The 17,247-nt window shown below is 41.7% G+C and overlaps 1 protein-coding gene across 1 annotated transcript in view; it reads left to right on the top strand.

The window, feature by feature from the left end:
- The window catches only part of RELN (reelin), a 296,816-nt gene that overhangs the window by 127,448 nt on the left and 152,121 nt on the right, over nt 1-17,247 (top strand). Inside the window, exons 7-8 of the mRNA XM_035549571.1 lie at nt 10,273-10,369; nt 15,701-15,752. Coding sequence (XP_035405464.1) covers nt 10,273-10,369; nt 15,701-15,752 — 149 coding nt within the window. The remainder of the gene's footprint in view (nt 1-10,272; nt 10,370-15,700; nt 15,753-17,247) is intronic.

Below are 17,247 nucleotides of genomic sequence, written 5' to 3'. Positions count from 1 at the left end.
ATTATGGTTTGTGGAATGCTACAGATTTTTTTTTTTTCTTTTGCACATAATTATTGTAATGCTTTTTAGTATATGCCTAGTATTTTTCCTCCTTTTGTTCCTTTTACATTATCTCTTTACATGATTTTTTTTTCTGGACAGATGCATTAGGGACCTGGAATGCTATAATATTAAAAAAAAAAAAAAAAAAAACAACAACAAAAAATCCTCTTTCTTTATGGGAATGAATAGATCAAGGACTCTTAATGGGTTACAGAATAGCTGCCAAGGTAGATAGCTTTAACAGCAGTGTGTTAAATGGACTTGAGTGGAAGGAAATGAGAGGAGGCATTATTTCCCTGCAGATGTCTCATAACTCACAGAGGGCCTGTCTGTTGGGAGCCTCCATAATTTATTTATCCATTGCTCTCTTATCTTTAAATTCACCCTTGCTTTTCAGAAGTCTCAGTAGAGAAATTTCAGACTAAAAGAGGCCCCAGTCTCCTGGTCCTTTTGTTCCTGAGATTTGGATGTGCTCCCCATGGAATAACCTTGACCTGCCTTGGATGGTGGGTGAGTGCACAGAGCTGTGTGCTGGGAGAAAGTCCTAAAACTCACTGCAGTCTTGTGACAGATGCCTTGATATCCCTGTAATGACACCAGAAAGCCAACATCTTCAGCAACGCTAAATGGAAGTGGAGCACAAATAAAAGAAAACTATAATGAGGTGTCATGAGCTTTTCTGCATAAAGGATTTCTACAGTAGCTCTCCCTCCAGTGAAGAGCTGCTTAGTGGCAGAAAGCTCATTCACATTTGACTGTCTGGTGGGAGTTAAATCAGGGATTATTAACAGTTTACGCCATCCATCCTAAAATTGCATTTTTCCCCTGGCAGCTGCTAAAATCCCATCTTTATCACAAACAATTGCAGTAACTGCTGGAGCAGGATTCCCAGCCCTGCTCTGGCCCTGGTCTGCTGTGCTCAGAGTGGGGTAGCAGCTGCCTTGTGCACCGACACTCCAGTGGTGCCTTGTCACCAGGGGCCAGTTAGACTAAGCCCCTCTAATAATTTCTGAAGCCATTATTTGTTTAAAGATGAAAAGAGAGGTGTTAATATTTTCCTATGGCCTTTTCTTCCCAGATCCTATGCAACAGTGGCTTGGGTGTGATTAGATTTGTCCCCCTCCTCCTGATCCGCTCTCTGGCATGTGCAATTCTGGCCAGAGATGTACAGTCTGAGTGCACAAGCAAAGCCTTTTATAGCTTGTGTGTGTGTCTAATTTTATGAGTCCCAGCAGAGCTGGTGTGCCACTCCATTGCTGGAATAGGCCCCACATCAAATAACTATTTTGCACAAGGGCGCTGTATGATTTTGAGAGTATCTGCCTGGTTTTTATGGATTTCTGGTCTTTTAAATGAATTAAAAGACACATCCCACCCAGCAACCATCTGTTTCTTCAGAGGCTCAGGAGGAGGGAAGGGGTGGCAGCGGGTGTTTCTGGAGTGCTGCAATGTCTGGATATAGGCTCTTCAGAAGGGACAGGCAGCACAGAAGGGGCGGTGGTGTGGCTCTCTATATTAGAGAGTGTTTTGATGTTGTGGAACTTGAGGCTGGGGCTAATAACATTGAGTATCTGTGGGTTAGGATCAGTGGGAAGGCCAACAAGGCAAGCATCCTGGTGGGGGTCTGTTATAGACCGCTGAACCAGGATGAGGAGACGGATGAGGAGTTCTACAGGCAGCTGGCAGAAGTTGCGAAATCATCAGCGCTTGTTCTTGTGGGGGACTTCAACTTCCCAGACATATCCTGGAAGCACAACACAGCCCAGAGAAAGCAGTCTAGAAGGTTTCTGGAGAGCGTGGAAGATAGCTTCCTGACACAGCTGGTTAGAGAGCCTACCAGGGGAGGTGCCCCGCTAGACCTTCTGTTCACAAACATTGACGGACTGGTGGGAGATGTGGTGGTCGGGAGCTGTCTTGGGCAGAATGACCATGAAATGGTAGAATTCTCTATTCTTGGTGAAGCCAGGAAGGGGACCAGTAAAACCGCTGTCTTGGACTTCTGGAGGGCTGACTTTGAGCTGTTCAGGACACTGGTTGGCAGAGTCCCTTGGGAGGTGGTTCTGAAGGGCAGAGGAGTCCAGGAAGGCTGGGCACTCTTCAAGAAGGAAATCTTAATGGCTCAGGAGCGATCTGTTCCCACGTGCCCAAAGACGAGCTGGCACGGAAGAAGACCGGCCTGGCTGAACAGAGAGTTGTGGTTTGAGCTTAGGAGAAAAAAGAGGTTTTATAATCTTTGGAAAAGAGGGCGGGCCACTCAGGAGGACTATAAGGCTGTTGCGAGGCTGTGCAGGGACAAAATTAGAAGGGCCAAAGCTCATCTGGAGCTCAATCTGGCTACTGCTGTTAAAGATAACAAAAAATGTTTTTACAAATACATCAACACCAAAAGGAGGACTAAGGAGAGTCTCCATCCTTTACTGGATGCGGGGGGAAACTTAGTTACAAGAGATGAGGAAAAGGCTGAGGTGCTTAATGCCTTCTTTGCTTCAGTCTTTAGCGGCAAAATCAGTCGTTCTCTGGATACCCACTACCCTGAGCTGGTGGAAGGGGATGGGGAGCAGGATGTGGCCCTCACTATCCACGAGGAAATGGTTGGCGACCTGCTACAGCACTTGGATGTATGCAAGTCGATGGGGCCGGATGGGATCCACCCGAGGGTACTGAGAGAACTGGCGGAGGAGCTGGCCAAGGCGCTTTCCATCATTTATCGGCAGTCCTGGCTATCAGGGGAGGTCCCAGTCGACTGGCGGCTAGCAAATGTGACGCCCATCTACAAGAAGGGCCGGAGGGTAGACCCGGGGAACTATAGGCCTGTTAGTTTGACCTCAGTGCCAGGGAAGCTCATGGAGCAGGTTATCTTGAGTGTCACCATTACAGGGCAACCAGGCGATCAGGCCCAGTCAGCATGGGTTTATGAAGGGCAGGTCCTGCTTGACGAACCTGATCTCCTTCTATGACAAAGTGACACACTTAGTGGATGAGGGAAAGGCTGTGGATGTGGTCTACCTTGACTTCAGTAAAGCTTTTGACACCATTTCCCACAACATTCTCCTCAAGAAACTGGCTGCTCGTGGCTTGGACTGGCGTACGCTTCGTTGGGTTAAAAACTGGCTGCATAGCCGGGTCCAAAGAGTTGTGGTGAATGAAGTCAAATCCAGTTGGAGGCCGGTCACTAGTGGAGTCCCCCAGGGCTCAGTACTGGGGCCAGTCCTCTTCAATATCTTTATCGATGATCTGGATGAAGGGATTGAGTGCACCCTCAGTAAGTTTGCAGATGACACCAAGTTAGGTGCATGTGTCGATCTGCTCGAGGGTAGGAAGGCTCTGCAGGAGGATCTGGATAGGCTGGACCGATGGGCTGAGGTCAACTGTATGAAGTTCAACAAGGCCAAGTGCCGGGTCCTGCACCTGGGGCGTAACAACCCCAAGCAGATCTACAGGCTGGGAGATGAGTGGTTGGAAAGCTGCCTGGCAGAGAAGGACCTGGGAGTACTGGTTGATAGTTGGCTGAATATGAGCCAGCAGTGTGCTCAGGTGGCCAAGAAGGCCAACAGCATCCTGGCTTGTATAAGAAGCAGGGTGGCCAGCAGGTCTAGGGAAGTGATTGTCCCCCTGTACTCAGCTCTGGTGAGGCCGCACCTCGAGTACTGTGTTCGGTTTTGGGCCCCTTGCTACAAGGAGGACATCGAGGTGCTCGAGAGAGTCCAGAGAAGGGTGACGAGGCTGGTGAGGGGTCTGGAGAACAAGTCTTATGAGGAGCGGCTGAGGTAGCTGGGGTTGTTCAGCCTGGAGAAGAGGAGGCTCAGGGGCGACCTTATCGCTCTCTACAGGTACCTTAAAGGAGGCTGTAGCGAGGTAGGGGTTAGTCTATTCTCCCAAGTGCCTGGTGACAGGATGAGGGGGAACGGGCTAAAGTTGCGCCAGGGGAGGTTTAGGTTGGATATTAGGAGGAACTTCTTTACCGAAAGGGTCGTTAGGCATTGGAATGGGCTGCCCAGGGAAGTGGTTGAGTCACCATCCCTGGAGGTCTTTAAGAGACATTTAGATGTTGAGCTTAGTGATATGGTTTAGTGGAGGACTTGTTAGTGTTAGGTCAGAGGTTGGACTGGGTGATCTTGGAGGTCTCTTCCAACCTAGACGATTCTGTGATTCTGTGATTCTGTGGAGCTGTGAGGGGAAGAGAAAGGAAGGGATGGGATGGGGCTCTTTGTAAACACAATAGTCACAGCATCTGGGAATGGGTTCCTGACCAAATCACAGTTTGGTGATTGAGAGAAGACAGAAAAAACTGTTGAAGTAGTAAAGAAAGAGAGGAGGAGGCAGCAGGAGAGGAGACAACAGGTGTAGCAAGAAGCAGGGAGGACTTCTGTTCTGGGAACGAAGGAACTGGAGCATGTCTCATCTCTTCCATTTTCTTGGGACTCACCACCATGGAGATTTCCTTGTGTGGTGTGTCCAACTAATTTTTATATTGCTGTCTTCCAACAAGCAGTAATGTCAGAATGTGACTATTTTTAAAGCTGCTAAGCCACAGACATAAGCCTGTTTATTTAAGCAAAGATTTCCTCATTTCCCTCAACTCGTTTGCTACATACTTTACAAAGAACTCTCTTCCTTCTCTATCCTTCAAATAGGTATGAATCATGGATTCATAAATTAACACCTCTCTTTTCATGCCTAATGTATATTAGGTGTTTAAGTTAAGGTAGTTAAGTGAATCCCACTCAGTGGTTAACATATCACTGACTTTCATGATGAGTTCATGGCTGACTTCCAGAACTAATTAGACAGTAATGTTTACTGCATTTTTCAATGAAAAGTTTAATAGCACAGGTGTTTGCTGGTCCATAGGACTTGCTGAAAACTGTCAGGAGTGTGTTAGTTCAGAAAGCTCAGAAACCATTAAAGTAATTGGTTTCCTATGTAGGGAAAGAAATCTGCATCATGTAAACATAAACACAGGGAGCCCTTGCACAGGGAAGCCTCAGTTTTCAATCCTTTAGGGGAGGGAAGGCTTAATCAGAATCTTTTGAAGGCAGAACGGCAGAACTGCATGTTTCCAATTTCTGGAAATGTTATTTGCTTTTTGAGGTTCTGGTTGATACTTCTGATGAATACTTTGTTGTAGCAGAAGAGAAGCAAGGTTTTGTGCATCTTGTTCAAATTTTCTGGAACACGTGGTCTGTGCCTTGCAAGACAAAAGGCCAGGTGGTGGCTGGAAGACTGGTATCTGGAAGACTGTCTAGTTCTTTGGGCACCTGCTTCTGCGATCATTTTGCCTCCATGTAACCTCATAACCTCCATGTAACTCTTCTCATGGCAGAGTATAAAAATGGTGCTATATAACTAAAACAGTCAAACAAGAACAAATGTAGAAAAAAAAATTATATATATATATCCTAATGGTAAATGACTTAATCTTGGGGCAAAAAAGGGGGGGTGGGGGATGAAGTAGATGCATATATTAGTAGAGATGCTGGCATTAATACATGTTAATATATGGATAAAACAGTTTTAACAGTAGGGATGAAGACAACAGGGGATTCAGTAAATTTAAAAAAGAAAAACTCTGTATGGAAGCTTTAGCTGGCTAAACTCTCCTTCCCAACTTGATGCCATGTTTCATCTCAAAGCCCATTGGCACTTCAAACAGCAATCATTTACAAAAGATATAGTCTTCAAAGATGACATGAAGAAAAGCTGAGCAAGTAAAATCAATCAATAAGAAACAGGCTCTATCACTTATTCATAGCACATGAGAAATGAAGAGGTACAGTGATATTTCCAGTGGCAAAGAGGTGGAGGAAAGCTTTGTGACAGGACAGAGAGGTCCTAAAGTGGTTTTGAAATTGCACTAAAACTGTGGGATTAAACTTCAGAAAGATTTATGTTTTAAAATCTCTTGGCAGTTTGAGATGTTTATCTTCTTTATAGTCCAGACATCACAGAAGACATCAGTCAATATAATGTCCACAAACTCAGGTATTGTAGAGGGAAACGAGATGACAAATAGCAATGAGGAAACAGCAGATGTTTCCCCTTCAGCAAAGTGAAGAACAATAGCTGAGAGAGGTGGGACTCTGTACGCCAGGGTTGAGAGTGATGGCAGGTCTGTAGAGAAGGCATCTAGATGAATATGACAAACGCCAACAGTGGCAGTGATAATGAGCAGTGAAGAGAAAGCTGAAATGATTTTAATGTGCTAAGATTTTAGACCAGGCAGGTGAGAAAGATTATGTAAAAAGCTACACCTAGACAGAGCGGTTAATACTGTCTCTTGGTTATAAGAATGGTAAAGAAGTTAACCTTACTGTCTGCACCTGGAGAGGAGCAAATTGGATCGTTTCTAAATATTTAATATGATGATGATGGTCTGAAGAAAAGCAGATCAGTTATCTTACTCTTCATACATTCCTGTCAAGCTACTGAGCAATTTATTGTCAGAAGTGATACATTTCAGAGAGAGCACAAAGGTTTGAATCAGGATTACCAACAGCCATCCAATTTCTGGTGAGAGGAGTCATCCTAGAGAAGATGAGTGATGATGAAACAGCTGTTAGAAGGACAGCATTTCTAGACTTCCAAACACTTCTCCATATTTCATAGACCACGTTACAGAGGTAGAATAGATGAACAACTGAATCACTGTATATTTACTGAAATACAATAATTAAAAAATTAAAATATCCCTTGAATTAAATCTATCCTTTCATGAGGGCATAAGAGTTCCCTACATAGTTTTCATAGGCAGTTGTCCTACCATATATGTCTCTGTGTTCATATATCAAGATTTCAGGCAGTTGTTCCACTATAAACCCCCAAAATGTAGGGGCAGATAATGAAAATAATGCTCAGAAACAGCCAGGATACTGTAGAATTCCAGGTATTTTTCTTGCTTCTGTTCCCGTGTTCTTCAGCTACCAGAGTTCAGGGATCAAATGAAACATAGATTATGACAAAACAAATACTCCATAAACACTGTTTCTGTGCTTTCTCCTAAAGTACACTTTGGTTCACTCACATGTTCTGTCCTCAAGCTATATTGAAAACTAAAATTATGGGCCAACTACAGCTTCTATAAGTAAATATGAATTCATTGAAATCAATAGGAACTACATTACTTTATTAGAGGATTTAATTTTGCTACTTAAATCCAAAATGCTATATGCTATCAGTGCGATTTGCTGAATTACTTTAATAATATAGTCATGCAGGAAAAAACCTCAAGGATTTTTTAAATATAACATTGTTTTTGGAACTGGAAATGAAACTAAGCTTAATCAAATCTCAGATTAAGGAAGCAATTTGTTAAGTGGAAAAGAAGCATTCATCTTTGACTTCTCTAATGGACGTAGGCATAAGAAAGCCAGCCCTGCACTAAATTGACCATGGACCAGCTGAAAAGACCCAAAATAAAAAATGCAATCAATTATTCACTACATCTATGTATCTGAAAGTCTAACGTCTATCCCTCAGCAAAGCTTAGCACTCAGGTTTCCAGCGTATTGTTCAGGGCATTGTACTCTGTGCAGAGTTAACCCCTTCTGCAAAAAGTTACCCCTACTTTGCCTCCCTGGGAAGGTCCCCCAGCAGGATGTCAATGAGCCACAGTTTGCTGTGAGCAGACCAGAAAACAGCTCCATTTAGTTAAATGTGTATTTTAAAAAATTAGTTAAATGTTATTTCTAAACATTACCAGGGCTTGCAGCAGCCCATTCTCCTTGCCCCAGATGATGTGGGGAAATGCTGCTCCAGCTCCATGGGCAATGTTACACTCTGACAATGCTACTGGCCTGTTCAAGCCAGAGATTTCATTTGCCCATCCATGCTCATAATGCGCTGATGGTTTTGGGACACTCAGGAATAGAAATATCCCTTTGCAAGCTGTTTACAGAAAGACTTGCAGAGGTTTAGCACAACACCTATTAACAAAAAGACAAGCATCATAATCTAGGAAAAGAAGTGAAAAAATCAAGGAAATTTGTATGGGAATCAAGTATGATTCAGGCTTGAGAGGTGAGTCTGTACAAACCTCATGAGGTTCAACAAGGCCAAGTGCAAGGTCCAGCAGCTGGGCCAGGGAAATCCCAAGTACAAACAGAGGCTGGATGGAGAATAGATTGAGAGCAGCTCTGAGGAGAAGAAATTGTAATAATGGCTTTAAACTAAAAGAAGGTAGAATTAGATGAGATGTTAGGAAGAAATTCTTTACTCAGAGAGTGGTGAGGCCCTGGCACAGGCTGCCCAGAGAAGCTGTGGATGCCCCATCCCTGGAGGTGTTCAAGGCCAGGCTGGATGGGGCTTTGGGCAACCTGGTCTGGTGGGAGTTGTCCCTGCACATGGCGGGGGGGGGTGGAACTGGGTGATCTTTAAGGTCCCTTCCAACCCAAACCATTCTGTGATTCTATGAGCATGTATTTTGACAGCAAGTTCCTATTTTCTTGGGTTTTCTTCCTTTCCATCTGATTTCCATTGAGATTCTGTGAAGATCTTCCATCCAGAAATTAGCTGGAGAATTAAAGAGAAAATAAACACAAACTTTTTGCAAACTACTAAACTATACCGGGACTCTGTATATGGGAACATTTATTTTGGTGGCACTCTACATCAGAAAAGGTGGCCAAGCTTGAGGCATTTTGTGTGAGAGAAGGCAAAGAAAAAATAGTCTAAACAACCCTTATATAAGTCTAATTGCACTTTAGACTCTAAAAATACCAATTATAAAAGTACAGAGAGAAATCAGAAAAAAATAAGGGGGTTCGAGTGAGTTCACCATCGCTTGCAATGTCATTACATCTGATGTTAAAGGCGAGCTTGGGATGTCTGAAGACAATGCTGGTCAGCCCCATCTGAGGCAGTTTGTTGGGGGCTCTTTGTCGTGGCTCAAGCCAAAAACCAATACCTCAGTCTTTGAGGGAGAGGGCTCTTCCTCTGCTCCTCAGTCAGGCTGCACGCAAAGTCCTTCATATTAAATTCAGCAACAATTACCAGCCCCTCTGAGATTTTCTGCATACTTCTTCCCCTAAAAGGTGAAAAGTCTCACATCTCTCTGTTACTAGGAATAGGGGATATGACAAATATGAACAGAAAGCAGCAGCAAGAAACGTGTTGGAGCAACTGGGCTGTAGGAGCCTCTTGGTGCGCACTTTCAGGGTAGGGTTGCAGCATGTAAGCGAGCAGGGACCACCTCCTCTGTAGGGGACAGAGTCCTCCAGGAAGATCAGTCTCCTCACCTGGATGGCAGATGTCAAACTGTGCAAGTCCTGCCTGCCACAGTGTCACCTCCCCACTCCATTCCCACCTCAAGCCTGGCCTTTGGAATAGATAACCCTGCAGCCAGAGAGGGCCACGGCTTACAAATTTTCTTCAATGCTTGTTCCTGTTCTTCTTTGGAGGAAGTGTGATGTTCTTGTTTGGAGGAGCTCAATGAGGTGCCCAAAGGCTGAGCTCTGTGCTGGGTCCCCCAGGCGCCATCCATGATGCATGAGGGCAATATGTGACCGAAGACAGTCTGACCTTGAGTGATGTGGAGCTTCATGGTTTTCTTTCCAAACCTGAGCCACCTACTCTGCTCATTTTCATGAATGAGGTTTCTGCCGCTGCTGAAAGGAAGGTGGTGGAGCCAAGGTTATCAAGAAGTGATGCAGGAGAACTGGAGGAGATGACACAGCTGATATCAGACCCTGACACTGATGGCTCAGGCCCACATGTTTCAAGGAGCTTTGTAAATCTGGAACATTTCTGAATTACTTCCTCCCCCATGATCTTAGGTGGTATCATAAAATCACTCATCCCCAGTGTTTTGTGCCCCCAGGCTGATCCCACTTTCCTTGAGCTGTCTTGTTCAAGACATGGTAATTCTGCAGTAGTGGGCTTGCACCTAGTATAGCAAACATGCAGTAAGGATTTTGGAAGAACAGTAACTTTGGGATAAATTATATATGTAAAGGTCAGCCTGGCTTCCTGTGGTGTGATGTTTTGCAGCTGATAAGCAGGGATGCTCTTTTTTTTTTTTTTTTGTGGGGCAACAGCATGCAGAGAGCAAATACCTACCCATAAGGTCCTTTCTAAAGAGGCAGCTTTAGCACATTGTATGTGCCAATGCTCAACCTTTACATTCGGTTTGAGCACCAAACTGTAACACTCTTATTTTACAGTCTTCAAACCTGACGCAGTCTCCAACGTGAGGTTTCTAATTTCCATTTTGAACGTGTTCTGTTCTTCCTGCAGGTCTGAATGCAGAAACTGTGAGGTTGGAGAGCAGTGTGGTGTGATTATGCACGGCAGCGCTGTCACTTTCTGTGAGCCATATGGTCCCCGAGAGCTGGTGAGTGCTTTGCAAGTTTGGTGTTCAGTTCTTAAGCAAAGAGATAATGCCATGGGAGAGCACCCAAGGAACACCCCAATGTTTCAAAAAATAGATGACAACCAACATTTGTTGCAATTCTTTGCAAAGAAAAAACTCTTGATCTGGTGTATATCTAGGTTATTTAAAATATCTGTTAAAGACAGGGAAGGCAAGGAAATAGAGCTATGTTTTCAAACTGGCATAATTCTCTTTATTTCAGACAATGAAATGTCTATTTCAGATAATTCAATTTCAAGGGTTCATTTTTCTTCTCTTATTTTATTAGCTGTGTCTTTTTTTTTTTTTCTTGTTGCTGTTGACAATTGTTAATTTGGTTGTAAAACATCACTTGTGAATAGTGCATCTTACAGACTTAAATGCAGCCTGGAGCAAGCACCTGCCAGTCTCGGGAAAGTGTATGTAACAAATTGAGTCACGATAAAGGTGACAGAATTAATTTCATTGGGGTGTAGTTTGGTCATAAAATTGCTGTAAGAAACGACATGGTAAAATTTGCATTAACTTGGGATCATCTGGGTGGGGGAAATGAATTGAAAGATATATAACCAATGCCCACGTGCTGCAGCTGACACTGGCAGGTAGCTACAATGATGTACATAAATGGGACTTTTGGAAAGAAGTGAAAAATTACAAGACCATCTCAAAGCCTATTTAATTCAAAATTAATTTTCATGTTTTCAACTGTATTCTGAATGAAGGGAGAGGCTGATGAGAGCTATTTGAAGAGGGTACATGGAAGAGGGCCATAAAACAGAAGTGGTTTTGGGCAGCAATCTTCTCATCATTTGAGACACTGACAATTCTTTTAACAGGGTTAATTTTACATCTTTAGCTGAGATCAAAATTGCACAAATGCAATGTAGATAGTGCTGGTATGGTTACTGAAAGTCATAAACAGCTTTAAAAGTAATTCATAGGTTTTATGGATAAAGAAGAATTTCAGTCATTTCCCTCAGAGCCAGCTCCAGCAGGGGAATCCTGACAGTGATGCTAAATTGCCTCTCTGTTACTCTGAATGCTATCCGAATGTGCTGTGCTTCATTAACTGCCTTGAGAAGAGATGCATTGTTATATGTCCTGTGCAAAAATGAAGTCACACCACTGGGATACTTTTCCCACATATTTTTATCTTATTTTTAGTTGTGGTATTGAGCATATGTAACACTCCTTGAAAAACAATCTATTTAACACAGGTCCCAAGTATGAGGGGTTTAAAATGTTGTTAATTAGTTGTCTTCTTCCTGCTGACATATAATTTAGCCTACCCCTATTAATCACAAATTGGCTTCAAAATCCAGCATTGGACTGTACTTTCATTACCACATAATAAAATAGCACTATCACAGCATCAGGAATTTGGAAAAAAATGTATTATGATGCCTAAGTGGCATGATTAAATAATCAGCTGCAAAAATCACCATGCTTATAAACAGCTAGCAGACTAATAAAGAAAGTGTTTATAAATATTATGGCAGTGTTGCAGAAAAAATCAAATCCTTATGAAGGAACATGTGAGGGATTTACCATTTTGGGTGAGCACAGGACAGTGTTCATGCCACAGATTTGACCTAGTTTTATTTTTGGTTGTGGACAAAGGTTTGAATTCCAATTTTCTTTGAGCCGACTTGATCCTGATTTGTAGCCCTCTTTCAGCAATTACACAATGTATCTCTTCCTATCACAGATTTTAAACCCTGTTTCACTTCTCCAATCTTAATGTATTTTTTGAGTCCCATTCTTGAGATGACTCTTGAAATCTCTGTTCCTGTTCATGGCTCCTATTGACACATTATTGCTTGAAATACTAAGTGAAGAAGAGTTTGAATTTGTCAAATGTATGATATCAACCACTGTGACAACTACTGGTTTGCTTCCTTGACCTCTCTCTCCTTTCCTGGCTCCCTGTAGCTGTCTGTTTCTGCAGGCAGAGGTTGTTTAATACCAACTGTCCCTGTCTGTTAGTGAGAATTTAGCATTGGCAAAACCCTGGAATGATGCATAGTGTCAGAGATGTTGCAGAGGGAAATAGCTGCTAAAGACTCCCTGCTAACCCAGAACTTTGCAAAAAGTTTTTACTAAATATAATGTTTTGTTTGTTTGTTTGTTTTTCTAAAACATTACTGGAACAACTGACAACATAGTCTCTTTTAATTCCTCCTGAATGCTTCTTCTGTGACAACTGATACATTTAATTTCTTGGTGATATGAGCCACTGAACACTGATAAAGGGTTTCATTTTGAAATTAGAACTTGCACAACATAATTAATTGAATGTAAGCTAATATAATAGGTACTCACAACTCAAGTCAGAAAGCACTTTATTATTTGGCATGATAAATGTGATACCTAATGTTGAATCGATCCTGACAGAATGGACATAAATAGGGACATGACTACAATTTTAAAGGTGTTAATATAAATGCAACTCCCCTGTTTCTGTTATAAGACTAGAACTATCTTTAAGGAATATTACCTTTTAGGAATATTGCCAGGAGAGGAAAAAAAAATGTATTTTCAGTAAACTTTATGTACAGATAATGGGAAATTTTCAGATGGTTCTGAAAGTTGCTGTTTGTGATGCTTGTGATGATTGGGAATCTGTCCCACTGAGTCTGTCTTCATTCACGGATCATTAATAGCTGTGATAAATTTCTTAAATTTCCATGCATCCTCCTAACGCCCCTGCAGTCACTTATATCAGCCAATCTTCAGTGCATTTCTGTGAAGTTCCCATTCATTAACATTTATAAGAAGTTTCCCTCTGTATTTAGCATGTATGCAGAAAACAAAAAAAACACACCAAAAATTCATGCCAAAGCAAGCCATTTCCTGGACACCTTATTCTCCCTAGGTTAGAGGGAGGAAAACAGATCAGTCTGATGATCTTTCTGGTTCTGTGGAAAGCTGCTCAGAAAACACAGCTGTGCCCCACACTCACCCGCACCCACTTGAGCATGCCCAGGACCAGGTCTCCATCCATTATAATTTAACAAACACTTTGCTTTGGTGTGCACCAGCACTGGAAGAAGTTTTTTCTTTTGTTCTTCTGCACCATCACCTGGAGGCAGAGATGCCACCCATACAAGCACCGGTGGGCTTGCCAGAAATGAACTGAGGTTAAAACTAACTTGCAAGGGAAAAAAAGACCATTAGTTTAACAGAACTCAACTGCTCAAGCTGATTTAATGTGCTCCCACCCAAATGCTGATGTTAGTATGTTGAAGGAAATGGCAAAAGCTGCCCTGTCATCTAGGAATTTCTTAATCATATGCACTTGAAAATACATACACATTCCGAATATATGTTTGCAAAGGCATGGAAATTTTTTTGAAAGTCTCCAAAGATAGAAAAGACAAAACAGGTAACCACAAGATAGCATTTGTTCTGTATCACTGAAGTCCTAAATAACAGTCAGAAAACATCTGCATTTAGGAATAGCTTTTGTTCAGTGTCATGCAGCAATGCACAGGGTAATAAGAGAGTTCAGACATAAGAGAGATTTCTCTCTCCAGTTCTCATGTTTATTTACATAGTAGATAATTAAAGTGAGCAGGACTACCTGATAATGGAAGAATCTTTGCTTTCACCTTGTGCCTCAGGGAAATTATGCAGAAAATGTATTGTTCACCATTACAAAATGTTGATAAAATTGCCTTTGTAATAGTGCCAGAGTTAATGGCCAGTTGAGTGAATGTAGGGTCTTCCAAGTCCTTGCATCTAATCTTTACTTGGGTGCTGATTTTTTTTAGAAAATGACAGTTTTGTTTCCATAACATCAAATTTTATCTGTATATTGCTGTTTGACATTATTCTTATTGGTTTCCTCTCCTTCACTCACGCAAGCAAAGCAGGAGAAGCAATGAAGTCCTCCACTTGGAGGTGCTGCCATGCAGACAGATCCCCAGCTGAGTTCTGGTAGCTGAAGCCTAGACCTTGAGCCACAGACCTTGCTCCTGGGGCTGAATTTGCTCAGAAGCCTGGCTCCTCTGTAGCCTTATCCACGATATGATGTGGTGAATGGGTGCAGATCACGGGGCTTCCTGACAATGAGCACAGCTGATAGAAAAGTCCATCACTGCTCCCATGGGAAATGACTTGAAGTCTTGTATGGGGTCTGACATAGGATGACAACTCCAAAGACCTCAAATCTAGGTTGCAGTCATCACTAGCAACAAATAATTGAATTTAACTAGGGTGTTTTCTGTCACTGTTCTTATAATTAGATGACATTTTTAAGTTTGTGTAAACTTCCTGTCTGACCAGTTTGTGTCTCCTTTTCTTTTTTGGTCTAGTGCTGCAGCAGTCTTTCATTTTGCACAGTTTTCCACCTTCGGTCTAGCCTATAATATCTGCTTATAGTGAAAAACTTTTGCAGGGTCTGCATATCTTTGCAGGGTCCTTTCCTAAAGAGAATGAACCACACTTTGAGTCTCCTCTTTTTGGGGTGATCCTCTGACTTGCTTGTTATGTAGCACTATTGTTAAGTCCAACTTTAAAAATTAATTGAAAATCTTTTTGAAATAATACAGGTGATATTATTTCCTTCACAGAACTCTAGTGCTCTTGATCTTATAACGTTTTCAGGACAACTGTTCTAATGTGAACAACTGAAATATGAGGGTATTGAAAGAGAGAAAAAAGAAAAGCAATATGGGAGGGCAGTGTGCTGAATACAGAGTGAACTGCTCAGTGTTTTCTGCCTGCCTGTAGGTCTTGGTTGCATATCAGCAGTGTGTGGATGCTACTACAAAATTTCATTGTACATATTATGCTGTATCATCAAGATTTTGTTTGCTTTACTGCTGAAGACTTAGATTCTGTTATCCCACTCTTAACATTTCATTTTATTATTTTAGATTTACTTAATGTTATTTTCATTATTTATTTATGATCATTTTTGGTTCTTGTTCTGTGCTGGGAAAAGCAAGTGAAAACCATTCTGTATACACAGGTTTCTACTAAGCTGATAATAAACCACAAGGTTCGTCTTTTAGGTCTCCTAAAAGACTGGTCAAGTGCCAGCATTCCACATAAATGTGCTCATTTTGCAGACATTAATACAGTGAAATGGAAAAAAAATGCCAGCTTTGACATATGATGAGATATCAATAATCAAAATGACATATCAGCAATGTCCATAATCACTCAACCTGAAAGGGTAGGATATTAATAGTTTTATGCACTGAAGGTCTAGGTATCCAGAGAGCTTCTGTGCTTTCAAAGGAAAACAAGTGATGAATGTATTGTTTTGCTGACCTATCTCTCTGCTGTTTGCTTTTCTTCCTGTAGACCACCACTGGCCTTAACACAACTACTGCATCCGTCCTTCAGTTTTCCCTTGGTAAGTTTAGCTCACTCTTTCACCTGAGAAAGTGCAAAAAGTCATTGCTGCAATGGAAAATGACCCTCAGTTTCACATTCACCATTCTGGTCAATGTGCCACGTGACATGAGGGATTAAAAAACAATTTTAAAAAAATTAAAAACGGAAAAACTGCAGCACATTCATTCATCTCTTAATAATATATAGAGCTCCCAACATAAACTTTGAAAAGGAGCAATTCCGGTGGATACTCTGATGATGGGACGCATAGTCATAGGGTTATTTTTTTTCAAGTCTATTTTATAACCTCATGGCTAACATTATAATGACTTGCTCTTTCTCTAACGCGTGATTCCTGTTTCTAAAAACTGAACTAGCAGTAGTGGATTTTTCTTCTTTAACATTTTCAACCCTTGTTATCTTACAGGTTATGACTGGATAGAGCTGTTTTTAACACATCTGTACAAACATAATAGGCAGTAGGGCAGACCAAAATGAGATGCTATTTAGTTCATATTACCAACAAGGTGGTGGTATGCTGTATTACTTAGAATAACTGCTGTAAGTTATTGCAGATTTTCAGTGTGTAGTTGTACTTTAATGCAGAAGTTGTGTCTTGGGCTGAAGGCAAACTGGCAAAAAAGTTAATTTCTCAACTTATAACTCAGTGTTCAAGATATGAAGGAAAAATGTTTTCATGATACAAATAGTTCAATAAAAAAGCATGGAAGAAAGATAGCCAGCTTTCTCTGTGGACCTCTGGATATGTATTTCTAAATTATATACCTATTTTTAAAAAAGTAATTCTCCAGAAGTATCAGCAGAGGTGTGATTAAAGTCTGGAAATATCAGTTGGAAATAAGAGCTATCAGGTACCTTGGCAAGCAAGTTAGTTTTTTTTAATAGATCTGAAATCAAAACCCTGGAAGGCTCAAAAATACATCAGTTACATTTGTTTCTGACTCAAGTTGTTCATTTGACAATTTGTGGGCATCATTACTTTTCGCCATGCAGCTGAGTGCAATGTTACTAGTGCTAAGGGTTGGTATCTGTGCTTGTATTTTCACCATTTTTATTAATCACCATTTTTAAAAGTCAGCAAAATATTTTCATTCCTAAGCCGAATTAGTGCATAAAGACCGAGCACCTCTAGAAAAACAGCCCGGATTTACCTTGCAGCTTCATGCAGTCAGTGAAAAGGAGTAGCTCACTTGACCTGCTAGGACATGTTGCTCACCAGCAGAAACCCACCCAGCATTTATAAAGCCCCATGTTTCTGTCTCACCCTCCCACCTGTGGCTGTGCCCAAGGATGTGTGACTTTTATAACACTGAAAGTGTGCAGTGACTAAGGAATTTTGCTTTTCAGGAAAATTTGCAAAAAAAAATGATATTGATTATTTTTGCAGTGACTCAGAATGGTTAACATCAATGCAACTCACAAGTCAGTGAGTGAACATTTACTGCTCCAGGTAGGAAGCCAGTGCCCACTGCAGGTGATGTGGAAGGGTGCAG

The sequence above is a fragment of the Cygnus atratus genome, chromosome 1, assembly GCF_013377495.2.
Source record: "Cygnus atratus isolate AKBS03 ecotype Queensland, Australia chromosome 1, CAtr_DNAZoo_HiC_assembly, whole genome shotgun sequence".
Taxonomy (NCBI): Eukaryota; Metazoa; Chordata; class Aves; order Anseriformes; family Anatidae; genus Cygnus; species Cygnus atratus.
The sequence above is the reverse complement of the archived record's forward strand: the minus strand, read 5'-3'. Positions and strand labels throughout refer to the sequence as shown.